General features: G+C 42.2%; 1 protein-coding gene across 4 annotated transcripts in view; it reads right to left on the bottom strand.

The window, feature by feature from the left end:
- ROCK2 (Rho associated coiled-coil containing protein kinase 2) overlaps window positions 1-16,840 on the bottom strand; it is a 168,688-nt gene extending 151,848 nt beyond the window's left edge. The window contains exons 1-2 of one of the 4 annotated variants that reach the window (XM_068143024.1): window positions 16,699-16,840; window positions 16,076-16,261 (exon numbers count right to left, since the gene is read on the bottom strand). In XM_068143024.1, the coding sequence (XP_067999125.1) occupies window positions 16,076-16,225 (150 nt within the window). In that variant the 5' untranslated portion in view covers window positions 16,226-16,261; window positions 16,699-16,840. Of the gene's footprint in view, window positions 1-16,075 lie in introns of all 4 variants that reach the window. The other 3 variants (XM_068143023.1, XM_068143025.1, XM_068143026.1) reach the window with 3 other exon arrangements.
- Between the last annotated feature and the right edge of the window lie 6,435 nt (window positions 16,841-23,275).

Below are 23,275 nucleotides of genomic sequence, written 5' to 3'. Positions count from 1 at the left end.
AAAGAGCTTCATTGCTTTGCCCAATATAAAATTACACAGAATAATGTGGTTTTGCTCATCCTAGTAATTCTGATCTCTTAATGTTCACACAACAGTTAAGCAGTCACGACACTCAGTTATAAGTTAGATGCTTTATGTTGACATCTTGCTTTATCGTGACAGTCGTTGAGGTCAGTGCTAAGCAGGTTTGCTGATTGTCATTTTCATGACAGTTGTGCCGTGTTTGTGCTGTCTTTTGCTGAGACGGTTACAGCACTTTGCAAAGTTGATGTTTCTAGGGTTACAGCATTTCTAGGGTTGCCATGGGCTAATTTTTTGTTATGGGGTATTCTCTCTTTTCCCCCTTTTTTTTTATAAATAATCTCTACTAAGCAAAATGTAAAGATGAAACTGTATCCTCTAGGATGCCTACATTCAGAGGCACACTTAGTTAACAAGAGAGAATACAAAGTTATCAAACAACAACAATATTCAACCCTAATTCACACAATGCTGTGGTACATTCTTCTGAATGATGCTGTTTGATCCCAGATTATCATAGCAGTTGTTGTGATCGATGTTCGACTGCATGGGAAATGCTGCTTCCTCATGGTCTTGATTCTTCCGCCGTTGTTCATTGCGATGATTGCAGTTGGCAGAAAAGAAGGCTCGAGGTGACCTTATTGTGGCCATCTATTATCTGAAGAGAGCCTACAAGAATGCTGGGGAGGGACATCCTAGCATGTCAGGAGATGACAAGACTAGGGAGAATGGAACAAGGCTGGGGATGGGAAGATTCAGGCTGGATGTGAAGAAGAAATTCTTCACTGTGAAAGTGGTGAAGCCCTGGAATGGGTTCCCCAGGGAGGTAGCCGAGGCCCCATGCCTGGAAGTGTTTAAGACCAGGCTAGACGAGGCTCTAGCCTGCCTGATCCAGTGTGAGATGTCCCTGACCATGGCAGTGGTTGGAACTAAATGATCTTTGTGGTCCTTTCCAACCCTGACTCATTCCACGAGCCTATGATTCCACATATTTTGTAACTAATTTTGACTGGGTTTTTTTTGTTTGTTCATAATGTGAGCTATTTTAAAATTTTTAATTAATTTTCCTTCATTTCTTTAATATTTTGAAATCTACTTTCAATAAATCTATATAATTTTTGTTTGATTTCATTATATGGATATTTATATTTGTTTTTTTAAGTTAATTATTTTTACATCTTTGCAATTGTTTTTAATTTTGTAATTTCACTTCATTTTTTGTAAATTATTTTTATATTTTTTCTTTTTAATTCTAATTTGAGTAGTTTCATATTTTATTTTGAATGTATTTATTATTTCTTTTGTTTCTATTTGTTCTTTTATCGCATTTTTAGTTATTATTTTCTATTCTTAATTTAGTATTTTAAAATGTTTAATATTTTTTCTTTTAATCTAGTTCTTTTGTTTAACCTTTAATTCATTTTAATTTGTTTTTAAACTATTTTTATACTGTTTTAATGTGTTTTTTTTTCTTCATTTAATTTCATTATTTTTTTTTAACTAATGTAATTTCTATTTTTCCTTTTTATCTAGTGTTTAATGTTCGTTTTTTTATCCTGTATTCTTTATTGTATTTATTTTTTATTTAACCTTCTTTGCTATTAATTCTTTTTTATTATCATTTTTCATTCTAATTTTCTTGATTTTTTCTTTGTAGAATTATTTGTTTGTTTTAATCTAGTAGTCTTGATAATCCTCATTTTTATTTTTTGCTAACAATTCTTATGGCTTTTTTTGTTTATACCTATTTTGTGTTAGTAGCCCTTATGATTTTTCAGTGTGTCATATTTATTTTTAAAATTTTATTTTAATTGTTCTCCTTCTTTTTTATTATTATTCTGTTATTTAGTACTCTATGTTTTGTATCCACAGTTTTTGTACTTTTGTTATATATTTCTACATTTACATTTTTTCTTTGCAATTGTTACCTTCTCGTTTACCTTTTTTTTTTTTTCTTTTTTTTATTTTTTCTAGTCTATGTCTAAGAAGGAAATATAAACACATTACCTTAGCTAAGGAATACTTTTAAAAATGAATACCTATTTATTACAAATCTTAACTATATTACATGGAGCTCCTTTGAAATGCCTAGGCACACAACTAAGAAGGTTGGAACCAAAAGAAACTTTTACAATGCGAACTCATTACTAAGTACTTACACCTTACTACAATTACTATGTATTAGGCATCTGTAACTACCAAATGCTTACCATTCATTATGCTTACCAGGAAAACTTAGCAAAACTCTAAATAACAAATCTCTTAAGGACATTGCAATCAGAAATGAAGAAATTAGCACTGTAACTTTAAATCAGAGCAGAGCTTTGGTTGGCAAGAGTCATACCAGAAAATCCTCCCTTTTCTGGGGGTGGGGGTAGGGGTTAGGGTTAGCAAGGTGTACCCTAGTTGCTATTGTTTCTGTATTAGGGTCTTAATGACTTGCAGCCTATGGTATCTGAACGACCATTGTTCCACCCATACTGGATTATGTGTTTTCCATTTTAATTTAAGGGTTGGTTGCTGACCAGTAGCCGCTACAGAGAAGGAGCAGTAACGAGTTTTGCGCCTAGCCCAATAGAGCAACTGGAAGGGTTAACACGTACGGCCTTACAGTGATTGATTTGCTGTAGTTAAAAGCTAATTGCACTGGCTCTTTGCTAACCCAGGTTGTTTGGATACCTTTTAAACTCATGACTTCAACATTTGCCATGAACAATGGCTAGTGACCATTCCATTTATGACTAGGTATAATGATGACATCGTCTCCAGTATCCACAATAATTGAAAATTGTATAATTTGTCCACAAGGGTGTCTGACAGTTACAATTTGTTCCAGTTTTCCCTTTTGGATTTCTAGGGCTAATAAGGTATTAGGCATATTGGTGGAACCCGAGCCTTCTTGCCCTTGGATCCTGTTAGAAGTTTTAGGCACTCGGGACTCAGATGGTATTAGCTGAGCAATTCCTGTCCCAACAAGAGTGCTAACAGGAGGGGCAATGGTATAGAGCATAATTTTCATAGCCCAGTCATAATCAGAATGTATTGAACCAGGAATTATAAGGATGCCCTGTCTAGAGGTAGACAATCTGCCAATTAACAGAGAACAGGGTCTGTGACCCAAAGGACCGTGCCAATTGAACTCAACAGCACTTTGTGGATACAAAAGTGATATGCGGCTGTTGTCAGGTCCGATATGCGCTGCCAGAAGGGGCAGGGGGTTGGGAGGGGGGCGCTCTCCAAGCACCCTGGTTTGGTGTCGTCGCGCAGGGTATATTCACGCTGCAGGAGCAGCTTCCCTGCATGCCACAGTCTGGAGTAAAATGATTAGGTCTGCGACACTTTCGAGTCTGTCCCACAGTCTGGCACTTTGATTTAAGGTACCTAGGTTTCTCAGAGGCACGATGATTTCCACCCAGGTTGTTTCCTTTGTGCGGTGGTCGTACTGGTGATTTCAAAACTGCTTCTATGGCCGTGGCTAGATACATTGCTGTTTGTCGATGCTTCATTCCTTGTGGCAACCTGTAGTCATGAGACAGTGGCACCTGTTGATAAAATGCTGAGAACCTGTTTAGCTTCTTCATTAGCATTGTCAAATGCCAAAATATCCAGCATTTTTACCTTCATATCATGAGTCAGGTCTGAATGTATTGAATGCCCTATGTAAGGGATGGTATTGACAAAGGAACCAAGTGTCCCTGTTAGACCCTGCTGAGTAGTGGAAAGCCCAGGATCAGAGTTATTGTCCTGGATTCTGGACCACTCTTTGATCACTAAATCCTGACTTAACTGCAAAGCCTTCTCAGGAAGCTGCAATTGCTGATAAGATCTGGCAAAGATCTCGCCCCAGTGAGATGGTTAGTGGTGACACCTTGTAAAGGGTCTGCTGGCTGCCGGGGCGTGGCTTCCAAGGCATTTGCAAGTGAATTGCTACTTAATTGAAAAGTTGCAAGGTCTAAGGGGGTGTGACTTTGAAGTCTCTGCTTGCTGACAGGGGCTGAAACTCAGAGAGCACTGTCTTAGGATGTAACTTTTTTGTTGCAATCAGAATATCATCCATAGACTTATACATGAGAAATTCACATTGGGTCTATCTAAGTGGGAAAAGAGTGCCTTGAGGCTACCCATTGATATTGGTGGGTGGAGTCTGCCTTAATCGATGACTCAGTAGATGCAGACTTTGTCAAGTCCTCCGGGTATAAGCAAATTGTAAAGAAAACGATCCTTCAAATGAATAATAATCAGGTCCCAATTTGTGGGGACTGGGAGTTGGGAGGCCAGGTTGTAAGGCACCCACCTCCTCCATGATCGCTCTCAGACCACGTAATAAACACCATTTGCTGACATGTGTGTGTCAAAAGGGATTAACAAATGTGTTGAAAACAACTGATAGATTACAGCAGTTGTGTATCCTGACTGTAGCCCATAGGTAGCTATAGCTTGTCTAGCTTCCTTTAACATTTGTCAGTCCAGAGATTGCCATAGTCATTGTTAACTTTCTACAGATACTCCATCTATGACTACATTTCCCACAATACCTTTCCACCAGCACAGCAGGACAGTTCCCTGTCCCTCCCACCTCCCGATCGTCCCATCGGGACTCAATTGAAATCTCCATCGGTGTGCTATACTCTGCTGATAACGTCTGGAATGTAGGAGGCGGGGGGGGGGTGTGGCGCAGCTGAAACCACTGGGGGGAAGGGGCCGCTAGTGTGCCGTGAGGGTGGCTGGAGCCGGGGCCGCTGCCGGTGTCAGTGCTGGTATCAGCGGTGAGTCAGTCGATGCCGCTTGATCGGAGCTGCTGGTACTCGCGGGGGCCATAGGGGGTTGCGGGAGGCGTCGCCAGGAGAGCTGGCGGGGTGTGGGGCGCCGTTGGCGTGGGCGCCGCAGGGCTGAGCGCTGCTGGGGTTGTGGGGGCCACCATCAGGGCGGCCGGGGCTCGCGAGAATGCTGCCATCGCGAGTCTCCAAGCACTCCATTTTTTTTTCCTAAGAGGAGTTGCAGGGCAGAGTTTGCACTGTCTGGCTTCCCAGCGTCCGTCCTCTCATCTTCCAAGTCCAAGCCGTCGCTGATGGTATCAGAGGAAGATGTTCATGAAGGGGATCGAAAATGCCAAGCCACAGGTTTCGCCGGTTTTTTTTTTTTTGTTTGTTTTTTGTTTTAATGGGTTTCTCTGCTGGGTACGGACGGCTGTGGTAGTGTCTTAATAAACACGGTGTGCTTGCCAAGATGGCAGAGGTGGCGTCTTCTTTGTCCAATTCCTAATGCGTAGCAACCTCCATTTTGATTTCACGTGCCTTACCAGTTCGATCAGGATTCGCTTCTGCTGCTATTGACGTGGCAGGAGCAGATTTTTCCACGCAAAAGGACGGTAATAAGAGAACTGCAATTCATGTAGAAGAAGTAGCGGGCAATTGAAATTGAGAGGAGGATGCTGACGGAGTGGCAGACGATGTGCAGGGAGAGAGGAGGGGGGCGGAGGGTGGGGGGTGCCTTCCGAGTCTCCCTTTCTCGTCTCAGTTAGAACCAAACACCGCAGCAGCTGAATCGGGAGTAGACTGCTCTGCTTTTTTCGATTGCAATGTACATGACGATCCATCACACGGTGCTATAGCGAAAAGCTCCTCTTTTAAGTATGTAGCACCTCATCCCACAACCAGGCTGCAATTTCGTCCCATGCTTCGGAAGTAAAAGCTTATTGCTGTGGGGATGACTCAGGGCTCAGATGAATAGCCCTTTTAAGATCCCAGGATTGCCAGTAATACCTCTCACGGAGAGGATAGGTGGAGGGCGTTTAGCACAGCCTCTTCTGTTTCGTGGTGTGCTTCCCCTTGCCCGTCCCCGGTCGCTCACCAGGCCAGGGTGAGATTCACTTCCTTTTTGAGCGCGCACTGCTAATTTTTCCAGCACCGGGACAGTGCTATTCGACCGGCTTTCCGTACCGCTCGGAAGTACCTCTTTATGCTGAGTCGGTCAGTATCGTAGTCCGAGGATCCCTTGCCCAAGAGTTCAGGTGTATTTGGGCGCCAGATATGGGGGACGGAGATTAGAATCAATACGGCTGACCAATATGATCGAGTATTGTTCCTTTATTGTTCCAGTGTTGCAGGCCTATGGTGCGGGCCTGAGGTGCAGTCCTATGGTGAGGCCTGTAGTGCGAGTATAGCACAGTAAAGTGTAGAAGAAGAAGAGACAGGAAAGGCAGAAGTGCGTAGCAAGGGAACTGCTACAACTTATATAAACTCGCAGTGCCTTGTTGGCATGGCTTCATTGGTTCCCATCGCACTATTACAGTCTAACTACTAATGACAGAACGAGGTTGTTGATGCAGGTGCATGTCCTGTTGTCCCAAGATAACTGTCCATGTTTATAGCTACCAGTGTCTTGTTTTAGTTACATGCTGCAGGCACAGCACTGTTTTGCTACACTGCTAGCTGGCTCTGCATTTATGCTGAGCGTGGCCTACCACCATGTCAGGCTCTAGGCCTGCACTGCCAGATTGCTCACACTGCTCGTCGCTGGCATTGCCACAATTTCTCTACATCATCCCAGGGTAAATCAACACTGTTGAGATAGCAATGTCTGATATTTAATCAACAACTAACGTACAGACTTTGGATAACTCCTTATAACACAAGTGACAAACATGGACAAAGAACAGCTGATGCACCAGAGCCTTTAAAGAGTAATCAAGATTTTAGTTAAACTTTAAATACCATTTGGAAGAACAAAATGGAACTTCAGCATATTTTCCTTCTAGTTATTTATTTATTTGGTAATAATACTATTAAAAATAATAGAAAGAATATTTGGTAAAGATTATCAGGAGCCGGGAAGTCATTGTGCCCCTGTACTCTGCATTGGTTAGGCCACAACTTGAGTACTGTGTCCAGTTCTGGGCCCCTCAGTTTAAGAAGGACATTGAAACACTTGAACGTGTCCAGAGAAGGGCAACAAGGCTGGTGAGAGGCCTTGAGCACAAGCCCTATGAGGAGAGGTTGAGGGAGCTGGGATTGTTTAGCCTGGAGTAGAGGAGGCTCAGGGGTGACCTCATTGCTCTCTACAACTACCTGAAAGGTGGATGTAGCCAGGAAGGGGTTGGCCTCTTCTCCCAGGCAACCAGCACCAGAACAAGGGGACACAGTCTCAAGCTGCGCCAAGGGAGGTTTAGACTCAAAGTGAGGAGAAAGTTCTTCACCGAGCAAGTTGTTCCTCATTGGAATGTGCTGCCCAGGGAGGTGGTGGAGTCACCGTCCCTGGAGGTGTTCAAGAGGAGATTGGACGTGGCACTTGGTGCCATGGTCTAGTCATGAGGTCTGTGTTGATAGGTTGGACTCGATGACCTTTGAGGTCTCTTCCAACCTTAGTTATACTGTGATCTTTTCTTCTTTCATTGTGGCTCAAACCTTATTTCATATCTGTATGGGAATTCCTCTTAATTTATTTCTGAATAAAAGCATGAGTCACCCAAACTTTATCCTTCTTTATGATGAATCCTGTTATTCTTTACTTTAACACAGAATAATCAGTACCTATGATTCAGAACAGTCAAGAGGCAATAAATCAGCTAGTTATCTAAATCCTTATGATTCACAATAATATACTTTGACATGACATTTCTGTATGATCATTTTTTTTTTAATTACTGAAATTAATTCTAAATATTAAATTCTTCTCCAATATAGGTTTTTAAGAAAAAAAAGCTCTATCATCTCCATTTCCTACAGATGGGAACAAAGAAAAATTTGTCTGATGAAATACACTAATCAGAGTTCAGACTTTCCTGCACACCATCCTTGTCATCATTTATCCCTCTTTCTGTACCACTTGGAACACCATCCTAACAAAAATTAATTAGAGTAGAAACGCCACACACTAACATCAAAACCCACAGGGAAAACACAAACTATGTGATTGGTGACCATTTTCAAAAGATTTGGTATAGGTAAATCATTCTACATAAAATAAAATCAATGAAAGATGAGAATAATGAAAAAATGCCCATGTGTGATAGGCACACTGGTTTCCTTCTCATGTCTATCATCTTCCAGAGCCTACAACAACTGAGGCAGAGATTGAACAGGGGGGATGTTTCACAAGCCAGTGAAGAAATCTGCATCCATCCTTTTGTGTGAAACAAAACAACAAAAAATTAAAGTGACTCTTTTAATAGCTGTATCAATAGCAGATGAACAGAGAAAAAAAATCCCAACCAAACCAGAAAAAGCTACGTCCACACCACATAAGCATCTGTTACTGTTTGAGATGATCCAACCCACTGAAATTTGGATAAAATTATCAGAATCACAACCTTCCAAACCTCTGTACATTAGGGAGTGTCCAAGTCACTGTTTAAACCATATGGTCTTAGAACACTGTTAGCAGGGAATTACTATAAGATTACAAGTGATGCTTCACCTGCTCTAAAGAAGCTGAACTGTCACTGGCTTTGAAGACACTGCTTCTGGCAATGCAGGAAGTGTTTTGACATTTCACTATTGTAGCAGCAAAAGCTTCTCGCACAGTAAATATGGCTTCAGAACCGAGCATTACATTCAGTGCTCTGTTTACATAGCGAAAGACTCATTAAAATAAGTTTATTACTAGCAAAGACTGCCAATATAAACATAGTATTCTTGTTCTTAACCAATGGGATGTACCAAGAGAAAAAGTATTGAAAATAAATTTGGTAACAGAAACATTTGTTGCTTTTCAGTATAACTGTTTAGAACGACCTTGGAACAAAACATAGCATTCTCCCATCAAAAAACCAAACATCTTCCTTATGGGTTATTGAAAAATATTTTATTCTTCTTTTACATCTGTATTCTTTATGTAAAGCTCTACTACCAAGTTTCAGCAATTTTCATCCTTAAAAGCAAAGGTCAGCTACTTGGGGGCAGTGATATAATTCCAGTCATATTTTGTAAATCAAACACTGGCAAGAAATCATCAACTGATAGCTGCAGAGATTGGTTACTGTGCTAGCATTTTTAAATTAGTCAGCTTTTGTTATGGATTGCATTATTAGGCAAATAGCCAAATACTTTGGCATGGCTCTTCTATTAAAAACTGAAATGTACTTAAAAACTCATGTTTTAATCAGCACTGGCACACATTCTCCTACTGACACTGAGACTACTAATATTTGGAAAAGCGAAGAGTTCCCAATTTTTTATTTCACCATGTATAAAGCAGAAGAGAACTGTGTTAATTTGATACTATTGCTGTCTGGATTTCCCCCCCCCCCCCCCCTTGAGTTGTTACAGAAACTGAACAACTAAAGGATACTAATGACCCACTCTCATATGATCCATACAGATGAAATATTGGGAGTGAACATTCTTGTGAATGTACATGCAAAAGCCAAACACATCTCACATGTGGCAGTAAAAGCATTGAAGCTGAGCAAACTGTCTTTTTTCCTTTCTTAAATAAGTGAAATGCTTTAATCCTAGTGTGGAATGAACTAGAATACAAGAACACCTAAACCTGTCAGAAAATAGAACTGTCCTTTTCTAGTTAACTATATTGCTATATATAAATCCATCACATGAGAATAATGGATGAAAGACAATCCTGTTTCTTTAAAAATCATCTTTTTCATCTCTGCACTAGTTCTGAAATTACAGACAAAAATAGAAAATTTACAGAAATAATCAGAATCTAAGAGAAATAACAGCAAAATAGCTATAAAAAAATAAGAAAAATATTTCTGCAAGAACAGAGAATCACTTGACTTTTGGACTACTCACTGGGCAACAAATATCAGATCAGATCCTGCTAACTGCTATTTTTTCAGTTCTCTGTGCTTACTGACTCACAGCAGATTGTTCTTACTGGTTCAAATCATGTGGCAATAAATTTAGAAAAATAAGACAGCTTTCATATGAAATATTCAACAGGTTGAAAGCTCAAAGTCCTGCAAAGGGATATATGTGTGTCAGCCATGATGACCTGGAGACCCTGTATTAACCGAGCTCAACCTAGTGATGAACACTCTTGGTATAAAGTTGCCATCAACCAGTTGAGGAGATTGCTATGGACAGATGCACCTACTGAAAGAATAAGAGTCACAGCAGTATCTGCAACCCACTTTTCATTAGGAATAAAATTCTAAGATCTCAATTACAATGATCAGCTATGTATGTCTATGTATGTTCAAACCAGTATCAATACAGTTTGCCTGTCAATTTTATTCTAACAAATAAATAGTAAATTAGTTCAGTTTTGGTGTCTTAAGAACTCTCCTAATAATCACCCCTCCATTCTTAGTCTGCCCTGAATGTGTTCCCAGTGTAGCCCAGCACTGAGCTCACAATTTCACTGCTGCACTACATAATTAGCAGTTTTAAGAACTCCTTTCAAAGACTGACACAACCATAGCTGAGCAGGCAGCAGATACTTAACACTTTGCATCTCTAGTGTAACGTCAAGGTTTAACCTTAACACTAAAATCTTAGGCTTGCACTGGACAAAACCAAGGGCAGAGCACCAGTTACTTTCTCTATGCAACTGTACTCAACTGCAGCTCCAGCAGAACAAAGACAAGTGCAGAGAGGAGAATGGTAAGATTTATCAGAGCTGTTAGTCACCACCATAAAACTTAAGTTGGGTTCAGCATGTGCTGAAGTGATACAATTACTTAAGGCAAAGAAGTGTAGACCTGAATTAGTTTTACACAGCCAACACTGATCTATCTGCTATAGTTTTCAAACACATGAAGCATTCTGCTAACACCTAGAACGTGTATTTAATACTACATAAAATAACTCAGTTAATACTATCTATAGAGCATATATGCAAAAGAATAAATATACATATGTATTTAAGAACCCTTAAGCTCTTCTTATATGTAGCTGTCAACTAGGAACTATTTGGTAGGAATGTATTTATAGAAGGGTTTCTTATAGATCACTGAAGGTCAAATACCATTAAGCACTACTATCACTGTGTACATGCAGTATACTTAAAAATGTCACTTCATTAAAGTAGTGAATGATACAAACCTTCAGAAGAGCAAATAATAAGAATAAAGTAGTTTTGCAAAGTGATCTGCACGATCTAAATGTAATGTACAAAACAGGTTTTCAGAACCACTAATGCAATGTTACATGACCAAAAAGAGCAAGAGATCATATCACAGAAAGCTGTGACAAATAAAAAAGTTATTTATCTTGGCATAGGCAACGTAACACAGGCTTTCAACATCATACAATGAGAAAAGAGGAAAAAAAAACCACTCAGTGGATGCCTAAAGGAGGTTGCAAAAACCACTTCCCTTTGTAGATGTCTTTTCTGAAACCTACCATGGAACAGTGTATACTGTTCTAGCATTCCCATTTTAATCTTTGTCCAACCAACCCCAGAAGAAACCCATCAAGTACAGGCTATGCATTTGAACCATGCTAATGAGTAGAAGCCCTCTGATGTTGTTGTTAAATTCAGCAGAAAAAGGAAAGTGATAATCATGTCACACATTTCAATTTGCATTTTTACACCATTTTCCTTTATTTTCTCTTAATAACTAACCACCAGGACAAATTAAGTGGCATGTTCTCCATCTCATAATGCCTCTGAATTGAGACTGCATGTCTTTTTCAAAGATATATTTTAATCAAACACAAATGATCATGCTCAACACAGGCATAAACAGACAAGTGTTAGAGCATACAATAAAGCAAAAAAATCACACCAGAATATTATAACAATCTCTCTTGAGCCCCTGTGGGGGATGGGAAGAGAATACCAATGTATTTGTCTTCATGGTGAAGAAACAGATGGATATGGTCAGCCATCCTGTGGTCAGGTAGGCACACAAAAAAAAATATATCTTCACTTAAAACCACTAAATAAATTGTCTCATTAGGCAGTGGAACTTGGTATCTAGAGAAAGACAGTTTATTATCTCAGCTCTTCAAATCTTTCAAATTTGTACCATGTGTTGCAGATTAACAGTTAGTATTTTCACTTTTTATGGCTTCCCAAAAATAAAGCATGCACACAAAATGCAGAACAGCAGCTGTTTATGACTTTTTACAGTGTAAGGAAATGAATTCTATTTTGAATTCCATTCCACATTTTTAGTTTTGGTTATGTTATTTTTGGAGGATGAAATAGTGGCATTCCAGCTAGTCTTTTTCAGATGTTTTCCTTGACTATTAGTTTCTGCGACTGTATTTTTACTTTTAACTGAAAACATATTTCAATTTATGATACTATAGACTCAAAGTGAGCTGTTTAGTAAACAAGTAAATTTTGCAATTTGAAAATTAAGTTTTCATACTCAGACTGTCTAGCAGAATGCCAATACAAAATCATAGCAATCAGCATAATGCAAAAATACTGAAGTCCAAAAGAAAAGGCTTTCACAGCATATCTGTTGCAAATTTCCTAAACAAGAATAATACATAAACTTCAAATAGTTCTTTATTTCATACACAGAAATGCTGAATCCATGTTTGTGTATCCTGAAAATAGGCTATTGGATTGATTAGCATCATATTTTACTTGCGGTCAATGTTTACACAATACTCACAAAGTGCAAAAAAACAAAGTGATGGCCTTTACTATTAAAAAAAAAAAAAAAAGGCATTTACAATCCAGATAACACCGTGGTTTGACAACTTATCCAACACATTACATGAAGTGGCCTACACCATCAGCAAACAAAACATTTAAAACAAACACAACCAACAACAACAATCCCAAAAAATGAAATGCCAGGCAACCTAATCTTAATATTGCAATAAGAATTTTTCTCCATAAACAGCTTTTAGTGTATCTAATCTATGTACAAGGCAGAGGAAGCAAGAGAATAAAAGAAACACACTGGTGAGCAAAATAGCAGAGAGTGTGAAGAAGTCTACTGGGGTGTAATGGATTGGGGCAAACCCCCTCCCCACCATGCGCAGAAATGACGACTCAAACAGATTGCAAAAGTGATGGAAAGTTTAAATAGAGAACAGTGAGTGCGTGCAAAGAACTAGAAACACAGTGACAAGAACCCCAAAACAGACCCAGAAAGATCCCATCCCCACCTGAGGGTGCACCCAAAACCCCCAGGGCTCCTCCTTCCCCCCCCCACACTGCTAGGCTAGTCTCAGCTGGCCAGATCTGAGACTGCCCATCCCCCCATGGCCTTGGGCCTAACCAGGCCCATGGCTGGGAGATCTCTCCCCCAGTTACCGGGTGGCGAAGAGGAAGGAAAGAGGAAGTGCCAGACCCCGCCGTGAAACTTATAGTGGTGCAAGGGATCATGGTAGGAAATAACCTAATTTCCTGCGTCCACCCACTGGGCTGGACTTCTGGACACAGGAAACACCCCTGTAGCAGAGGGCACCCAGCCCAAACTATGACATGGGGTTAAGTATTAACCTGATGCATTTTTCAGAATGACTGTACTATTTTTAACTGGTCTTTTTTGGATACAGGTCAAAGTTTTCCTAGCAAAATACCAAAGTGAAAATGCTGGGAGCAAAGCCCAGAGGCAGCTTTCCTTGCTTTGGCCTAAGCAAAAACTTATCTGAATCCAGTTAGATATGTAGTACTGTTTCCCACTCCCCTTCATTGACCACTATGGCTGTCATTATGAACATCTAATGAAAGGCGCAATACAGTACCAAAGCCTCAAGAAGAACATTTTTCAGATGTTATAGGAAATTCCTATACTCTGTACACAGCACAGGCACACATACTGTTCAGTCAGACCCTGTATTTTTGGCTAAACAGAAATAAGTCATTTGAAGGGCAAATCCTGCCTGACCAACCTGGTGGCCTTCTATGAGCAGGTGACAAAATTAATAGATGAGGGGCGAGCAACTGATGTCGTTTACCTGGACCTGAGCAAAGCCTTCGACACTGTCCCGCACCACATCCTGGTCTCCAAACTGGTGACACATGGGTTTGATTGGTGGACCACTAGATGGATAAGGAACTGGCTTGATGGCCGCACCCAAAGAGTGGCTGTCAATGGCTCCATGTCCCAGTGGAGGCCAGTGACAAGTGGAGTCCCTCAGGGATCAGTCCTGGGACCTGTCTTATTCAACATCTTTGTGGGGGACATGGACAGTGGCATTGAGTGCACCCTCAGCAAGTTTGCTGATGACACCAAGCTGTGTGGTGCAGCAGACACACTGGAGGGAAGGGAGGCCATCCAGAGGGACCTTGACAGGCTGGAGAGGTGGGCACAGGCCAACCTCATGAAGTTCAATAAGAGCAAGTGCAGGGTCCTGCATCTGGGTCGAGGCAATCCCAGGCACAAATACAGGCTGGGCAGTGACTGGCTGGAGGGTAGCCCTGAGGAGAGAGACTTGGGGGTGCTGGTGGACAAAAAGCTCAACATGAGCTCTCAGTGTGCACTTGCAGCCCGCAAAGCCAATCAGATCCTGGGCTGCATCAGGAGAAGTGTGGCTAGCAGGTCGAGGGAGGTGATCCTCCCCCTCTACTCAGCCCTGGTGAGACCCCACCTGGAGTACTGTGTCCAGTTCTGGAGCCCCTATTACAGGAGGGATGTGGAGGTGCTGGAACGTGTCCAGAGAAGGGCCACGAGGATGATCAGAGGGCTGGAGCACCTCTCCTATGAGGACAGACTGAAGGAGTTGGGGCTGTACAGTCTGCAGAAGAGAAGGCTCCGAGGAGACCTAATTGTGGCCTTCCAGTATCTGAGGGGGGCCTATAGGAAGGCTGGGGAAGGACTTCTCAAGATCTCAGGTAGTGATAGGACTAGGGGGAATGGAATGAAGCTGGAGGTGGGGAGATTCAGGCTGGATGTGAGGAGGAGGTTCTTCACCATGAGAGTGGTGAAACCCTGGAATGGGTTGTCCAGGGAGGTGGTCGAGGCCCCGTCCCTGGGGGTGTTTAAGACCAGGCTGGATGAGGCTCTGTCCAGCCTGATCTAGTGTGGGGTGTCCCTGCCCATGGCAGGGGGGTTGGAACTAGATGATCCTTGTGGTCCCTTCCAACCCTGAATGAAACTATGAAACTATGAAAGAAAACCAAACAAACAACAAAAAGACACCACCAAAAACTCAGTGCCTTGAGAAACTCTTGTAAGAACTGGGGATTTCCCCCCCCCCATTTCTGTTCTGAGGAAAGATTGAAAATCTTGAGATAAACTGGAAATAAAATAATAATAATAATGCTAATGATATTAACGCTAATAATATTAATTATAACAATAATAATAACTCCTCCCTTTCACTGTCTTTCCGGGGTTTGGATGTTCTAAATGGGAAAATACAACTCCCTTCCCACTCCTTCCCGAGGGCATGGATTTCTTACTAAAGGAAATTATATTTCATACATTTAAATGGAAAACTGCTACCTGAAATGGGAGACAGACGAATCAATTTGCCCCAATGGAAAATAAACGTGACCCCACAGGACTCCCCAGTTACATTTCTCCCTTAGGCGTGTCCTTTTCCTGAATTATTTCCACAACGCACAGCAAATATCAACTTCACTAGAGGACGCTTTTACAGGAGGGTTGAAAAGATAGGTAGTGGGTGCCCAGTAGAGCACACAAAGGCAGGCACGTTTGGAAGGGACACGATATGATTAGGAGGCGTGAAAGTAAAAGATACTGGACAGATGGGGAAAAAAAAAAAAAAAAAAAAAAAAAGGACGCGTTGCTCCCCATGTCTGATTTTTCCAGAGACATACCTCACTTTCCCCAAAATAAGCTGTACCTAAACGGAGAGCTCTCGCTCTCAGCGCATTCCCTTCACTACCCACACCCCCCTCCCCCCCTCAAACAGCCGCCGGGGGAAAGGGCCCGCTCCCTGCCACCTCCCGGCCCGACGGGGCCCTCCCCTTAGGTGGCCGAGCGCCCTTCGGCCCCCATCGCCGGTAGCCCGGCCGGGGGCGTGGAGAGGCGTCGCCCCCCACCCCTGCCCGGGAAAGGAGCCTTCGTTCTCCCCCAAGAAAGCTCCTCCAGGACGCGAGAGCCCTTTCCTTCCTTCCTTCCTCCTCCCGCCCGCCCGCAGTGATGGCAGTGTTCCCTTTGTTACCCCGCCAGGCGCTTCCCCCAGCGGCGCGGCCCGGCCGTCCCCCTCACCAGTAGGCTCTCCACGTTGACCGGCGAGCGCGGGTCGCGGATCATGGACTCCAGTTTCCTCTGACGGCCCTCAAGCATCCCCGCCGCAGAGTCCAGCGCCTCCGCCGTGAGGGAAGCCGCCGACATCTTCACCGCCGGCTGCTGGCTCATCCTCCGGCCCGCCTAGCGGCGGCGGCCCATCCCCCGCTGTCGAGAAGGAAAGGACTGAGCGAAGTCGCCGGGCGAGCCGGCTCGGGGCCTAGGGAGGCGCAGAGGCCGGAGAAGGGCGGGGGCCGTGGCGGGCCGAGTTTGGACAGCAAGGCGGGAGCAGAGGGCAGCGCGCTGCCGTTGGCCGCTTAGCGGCCACCCGGACATGAAGAGCGCAGGGAAGCGACTACTGCTCCGCCCGGGTGCGGGGAGAGGGAGGAAAGATGTAGGAGGGAAGGAGCGCTTCCCGCCGTGCCCCCGCCTCTCCCCCTGCTCGGGGCGTCCCTCAGCAGTCGCCGGCTCACTGCCCGCTGCCAGCCTGCGGCCGGGCCATCGCACCGACCGAACGCCCCCTGGGAGGGCGGAAGGAGGCGGGAAGGGAAGGGAGAAGCGACTGCCGTGGCGTCGGAGTCGGAGTCTGGCCTCCTCTCCTCCACCTGGTCTTCTGCTCCGGCGGGAGCCGCGATCCCTTCCGGCCTCGCCTCACTCCATGGTGCGGCCGCCTCCCGCCCGCGCACGCTGCTACCGCTGCACCCGGCCCGGCCCGAGCCGCCTCCTCCCCCGGCCTCGCGCCGCAGAGGCGGCCGCCCTTACCCACAAGGCCCCGCTGCGAGCGGCGGCGCATACCTCAGCGCTCACGCACCGCCTAACTATAACCCTTAGCTCAACACGCCGCGGCCGGTAGGCGAGGCCCGGGGCTATGGTTGGGGTCGCAGCCGCTGTAGCCCCGCTGTACTTAACCTGTCGCCCGGCCGCAGCACCAAGGTGACCTTTCTCTTTGCGGACCCCCGAGCAACTGCCATGGGCAAGGCCCGGCAAAGATACCGGGCCTGGGCGCAGCAGTTGAAAGGAGAAAAGGCAGTGTGGTGATGGGGTGAATTTGGCTGAGATCTCATCCTGCCTGCGTAGTGTAACATTTGGAAAAGTGGATGAGCAGCCTTTCTGATAGAGCAGAAATGCTCAGTCGCATGCAGGAGGAAGGATGGAGAGCTGGAAAGTGAGGACCTGTGTCAGGGAAGATGTAGAAAGTGAACTTCCACACTTGGTGAGGGATGTGGTTAGGGCCGGTTTGTCTCACTCGTATTTCAAAGGGGACTGGATGCAGTTTATCAGACCCAGGCAAGAGTCTGTAGTGGGGAGAGCGCAGTTCACCGCCTGAGTGATGGCTGCGGACATGGAGGAGGTGAGTTGGACAGCAGGGATGCTCCATGGGATGATGTGGTGAGGTTGTGGCCAAACTACCGTTTCAGCAACCTGGAGATGTGGCCAGTGTTAGTGGGCAGAATGAAAATTATTATAGAAGTGCCATCCACAGAGATGGAGAGAACTCGGGGAAGAAAAGTTAACAGTTTTATTGTGATGATTTTAGTTGATAGCTGGATGTCAGTGAGCTGATGTCAGAAAGATGGACCAATATTTTAACTTGAAAGGAAGAGGAGACAGAGTCAAAGAAGAGTAAATATGTGTAGATGACGGAGATTGGAGTAACCGTTTGAGGCGGTGCCTTTAACAAAGGGACACCATGGCCGAATGTTTTATAAACAAGACAGGTCTAAACTAATTTCATTGGTGGAGAAGCAGAGCACTGCCTTAAGTTTTGATTCCCAGTGAGACTGGTCTCACTCAGTCTTGCACTTTCTCCTTCTGCAGTTCACACCTTCTGGGCTTTCGGCCAGACTGACCTTGAACAGATAAGGCCTCTACTAACACATTCTGCTTTAATTAACAATTGCTCTTTTCCTCTCTTTCTAACCCTCTTTGGGGAAAAACGGGGGAAAAGGGGGGTACAGGGGGGGGAACCCTCCTCAGTAGAGGAGGGAATCTCATTCCTGTGTGACTTTGTTGTATATTTCTGTATATATATTGTAAATATTGTAAATTCTGTATATAAACCTGCATTTCCTAAACTGCTTGTAAATACAGCACAAATCCTTTGCTAATCCGGCTGTGGGTTTTTTTTCTTTCTTTCAATTTTCTTCCCTTCACTTTACCGGGGGGGGAAGAAGGCTTGAGGCCTTCCCCTCAACCCTCGACAATACAGCTGACCAATATGATTGAGTATTGTTCCTTTATTGTTCCAGTATTGCAGGCCTATGGTGCGAGTATAGCACAGTAAAGTAAAGCATAGAAGAAGGGGGGAAAGGAAAGGCAGAAGTGCTTAGCAAGGGAACTTCTACAACTTATATAAACTTGGAGTGCCTTGTTGGCATGGCTTCATTGGTTCCCTATGAGTGACCACACATCACACTATTATAGATTATTGGTCCAACTACTAACGACATTCAAGGTTTGTTGATGCAGGTGCATGTCCTGTTGTCCCAAGATAACTGTCCATGTTTATAGCTACCAGTGTCTTGTTTTAGTTACATGCTGCAGGCACAGCACTGTTTTGCTACACTGCTAGCTGGCTCTGCGTTTATGCTGAGCATGGCCTACCACCATGTCAGGCTCTAGGCCTGCGCTGCCAGATTGCTCACACTGCTCGTCGCTGGCATTGCCACAAATCCCCCTTTTTGTTTTTGTGAGCAATCTGGTCATGGGAGTTGTTCTCATCCCATACAAGATGCTACTGCAAACACAGAAGCAAGCAAGGTAAAGCTAAGCTGTATAGCAAAAGCAAGAGTTCTGTAGTGCAGCATGTCTAACAGACTCATGTAACCCATACAAGGCACAAAGCTTAAGTTGAACTAGTTACAATGCTCTACAGAGCTGGCATAATACCTGGTCAAAGATAACAAACATTGTAAAGAAGAACTTAGATCTTAATAGTTCCAATCTTTACATTTCACTCCTCTTATTGACAGAGAAGACTTGATTATGCCTGAACACATTGCACACAGAGATTGAGGCACAAATGCAATCCTTAGCACTGTCTCTTACAATCTGCTTTAGGATTATGTTGCATCTTTATTTTCTCTAGGATGGCCAAAAATCATGAATTGTTTAATGGTAGCAAGATTTCTTTAATCTGTAAAGGTAGATCTGGCCAGGCTCTAGCTTCACAGACAGAAAACTTGCAGGCAAGCAGCAAGAGCAAAAAGAGCTTCATTGCTTTGCCCAATATAAAATTACACTGAATAATGTGGTTTTGCTCATCCTAGTAATTCTGATCTCTTAATGTTCATACAACAGTTAAGCAGTCACGACACTCAGTTATAAGTTAGATGCTTTCTGTTGACATCTTGGGTTATCATGACTGTCGTTGAGGTCAGTGCTAAGCAGGTTTGCTGATTGTCATTTTCATGACAGTTGTGCCATGTTTGTGCTGTCTTGTGGTGAGAGGGTTACAGCACTTTGCAAAGTTGATGTTTCTAGGGTTACAACATTTCTAGGGTTGATGTTTCTAGGGTGTAGTGGATATGCCCTCAGAAATGCGCAGCAGATCCATCGATGAAAATATAAGTTTATTTATATATATGTACAAACTCTGTAACGGGGTATTTACAGTCGCCCTTCACAGGTATCAATATTCGGTTAGTGGAACTATCTTTACAGAATGTTATGTATGGGCATTTAAATCAAAATGATTCACAGAACTTATAATTGAAACTGAGTCAGAGAGTGGCGGGGGAGGGGTTGGTCAGTGACCGGCAACCCTCCACCCGGAGCAATATAAACGCTATCCTAACTGAAGCTCTGTAAAGAAGGGCTTGGCTTACCCACAAGCTGAGAACTTCATGGAGTCTTTCCTTAATAGTGTTTATAGTCCAGACAACGTGGCACGGATGTGCCGTAATAAGGAGACAGGAAATGGCGCCGGCCGCGTGGCTGCACTGCGTGGCTCTGCTGTTCTCTCCCAGGATACAAAAGGTTCCTCCATCAGAGGGGGGTCAGTGGCAGGTCAGCAACGCTGGTTCACACGGTCTACCAGGTTTTCTCCTACAGTGATGGATCACGCAGTGGTTGATCCCACGGAGTGCTGTCCACGGCACCGCACGCAGCTGGGTGACGGTGGCAAAAGGACCACGAGGTCTCTTGAAGCACTGGCTGGCACGCACGCACACACACACAGGCTCCAACATTGAGGTGGGGGGGGCTCATTTACCAAACGACCCCTATTTACCATTTGCCCCAGTGAATACTGGTCCAATAAGCATCTGTTGCTAACACAAACATTAATCAATGAACTGGCACCTACCAAATATGGCCTGAATATATGTTATACCCAGGGAAACAAACATATACCCTGCCTCTTGTACTACAGGGGTGAGACCACGCCCAGGTAGGCTGTTTACCTGGACTCAGTGGCGCCAGGATCCCCCCTACTGCCTTCAGAAAGGAGGGGGAACAAAGGAGAGTTAACACACAGAGAAATATATCCTACACAAATATTTGGGGCGCAATCCTGACCATAAGCATCCTTCACTACATAGGGTTACAGCACTTCTAGGGTTGCCGTGAGCTAATTTTTTGCTATGGGGTATTATTTCTTTTCCCCCCTTTTCTTTTTTTTCTTTTTGTTAATAATCTCTACTAAGTAAAATGTAAAGATGAAACTGTATCCTCTAGGATGTCTACATTCAGAGGCACACTTAGTTAACAAGAGAGAATACAAAGTTATCAAGCAACCACAATATTCAGTCCTAATTCACATGATGCTATGGTACATTCTTCTATGTGATGCTGTTTGATCCCAGATTGTCATAACAGTTGTTGTGATCGATGTTCGACTGCATGGGAAATGCTGTGTCCTCGTGGTCGTGACTCTTCTGCTGTTGTCTATTGCGATGATTGCAGTTGGCAGAAAAGAAGGCTCGAGGTGACCTGATGATGGCCATCCAGTATCTGAAGGGAGCCTACAAGAATGCTGGGGAGGGACATCCTAGCATGTCAGGAGATGACAGGACTAGGGAGAATGGAACAAGGCTGGGGATGGGAAGATTCAGGCTGGATGTGAAGAAGAAATTCTTCACCATGAAAGTGGTGAAGCGCTGGAATGGGTTGCCCAGGGAGGTGGCCGAGGCCCCATGCCTGGAAGTGTTTAAGACCAGGCTGGACGAGGCTCTAGCCTGCCTGATCCAGTGTGAGGTGTCCCTGCCCATGGCAGTGGTTGGAACTAAATGATCCTTCTGGCCCTTTCCAACCCTGACTCATTCCACGAGTCTATGATTCCACATATTTTGTAACTAGTTTTGACTGGGGTTTTTTGTTTGTTTTTAATTTGAGCTATTTTAAACTTTGTAATTAATTTTTGCTTCATTTCTTTAATATTTTGAAGTCTAGTTTCAATAAATCTATTCCATTTTTGTTTGATTTCATTATATGTATATTTTTTCCTAAGTTTAATTTTTTATTTTCATTTTTTGCATGTTTGCAATTTGTTTTGTTTAATTCTGTAATTTCTTTTCAGTTCAATTTTATTTTTTGTAAATTATTTTTTTATTTTTTCTTTTTTAATTCTAATTTGAGTTGTTTAATATTTTATGTTGAATGTATTTCTTTTAGTCTTTATTTTTTGTTTCTTGTTATTTTATTTCTTTTTAGTTATTATTTTCTATTCTGAATTTATTATTTTTAAATGTTTAATATTTTTACTTTTAATCTAGTTCTTTGTTTACTCTTTAATGCATTCTAATTTTTGTTTCTAAATTAATATTTATACTGTTCTAATGTGGTTGATTTTTTTTTATCTGCACTTTTTAATTATTTTTTGTTAACTTTTTTGTTTTGTTAATTTTAATCTAATTTTGATTTTTTTTGTTTTTCAATTAATTTTTGTTATTTTGTATTTAAATTTTTATTTGTTCTTTAAATTATTATTATTATTTACTTACTTTTTGTAATTTTTAAAATTTATTTCTTTTTGCCTTCTTTATTATCATTTTTATTTTGTTATTGTAATTTTTTAATCTGTATTTTAATTTGTTATTCTAATCAAATTTTTATTTTCAATTTTTTTAATATAATTTATATTTTTTCTTTTTATCTAGTGTTTAATCTTTTATTTTTTGATCTTATAGTCTTTATTGTAATTATTTTTTATTTTGCATGTTTGTTTTAATTTATTTTCTATTTTAATTTTCATTTTTCCTTTTGTATTACATTTTTAAAACTTCTTTTCTATTAATTCTTTTTTATTATCATTTTTCATTTTAATTTTCTTGGTTTTTTCTTTGTAATTTTTTGTTTGTTTTAATCTAGTAGTCTTGATAATCCTCATTTTTATTTTTTGCTAACAATTCTTATGGTTTTTGTTAATAGCTATTCTGTGTTAGTAATCCTTGTGATTTTTCAGTGTGTCATATTTGTTTTTAATATTTTGTTTTTATTATTGCTCTTCTTTTTTATTACTATTCTGTTATTTAATACTCTCTGTTTTGTATCCAAAGTTTTTGTGCTTTTGTTATATATTTCTATGTTTACATTTTTTCTTTGCAATTGTTACCTTTTTGTTTACCTTTTTTTTAGTTTTTTGTATTTTTTTTTCTAGTCTATGTCTAAGAAGGAAATATAAAGACATTACCTTAGCTAAGGAATACTTTTAAAAATGAATACCTATTTACTACAAATCTTAACTATATTACATGGAGCTCCTTTGAAATGCCAAGGCACACAGCTAAGAAGGTTCAAACCAAAGGAAATCTTACAATGTGAACTCATTACTAAGTACTTACACCTTACTACAATTACTATGTATTAGGCATCTGTAACTACCAAATGCTTACCATTCATTATGCTTACCAGGAAAACTTAGCAAAACTCTAAATAACAAATCTCTTAAGGACATTGCAATCAGAAATGAAGAAATTAGCACTGTAGCTTTAAATCAGAGCAGAGCTTTGGTTGGCAAGAGTTGTACCAGAAAATCCTCCCTTTTCTGGGGGTGGGGGTAGGGGTGGGTGGCTAGCAAGGTGTGCTCTAGTTGCTATTGTTTCTGTATTAGGGTCTTAATGACTTGCAGCCTATGGTGTCTGAACGACCATTGTTCCACCCATACTGGATTATGTGCTTTCCTTTTTAATTTGAGGGTTGGTTGCTGACTAGTAGCCACTACAAAGAAGGAGCAGTAACGAG

Source organism: Melanerpes formicivorus, unplaced genomic scaffold, assembly GCF_026170545.1.
Source record: "Melanerpes formicivorus ecotype bairdi unplaced genomic scaffold, bMelFor1.0.p_v2 SCAF_9, whole genome shotgun sequence".
NCBI classification, from domain to species: Eukaryota; Metazoa; Chordata; class Aves; order Piciformes; family Picidae; genus Melanerpes; species Melanerpes formicivorus.
Note: the sequence above shows the minus strand (reverse complement) of the source record. Positions and strands in the feature narration are given on the sequence as shown.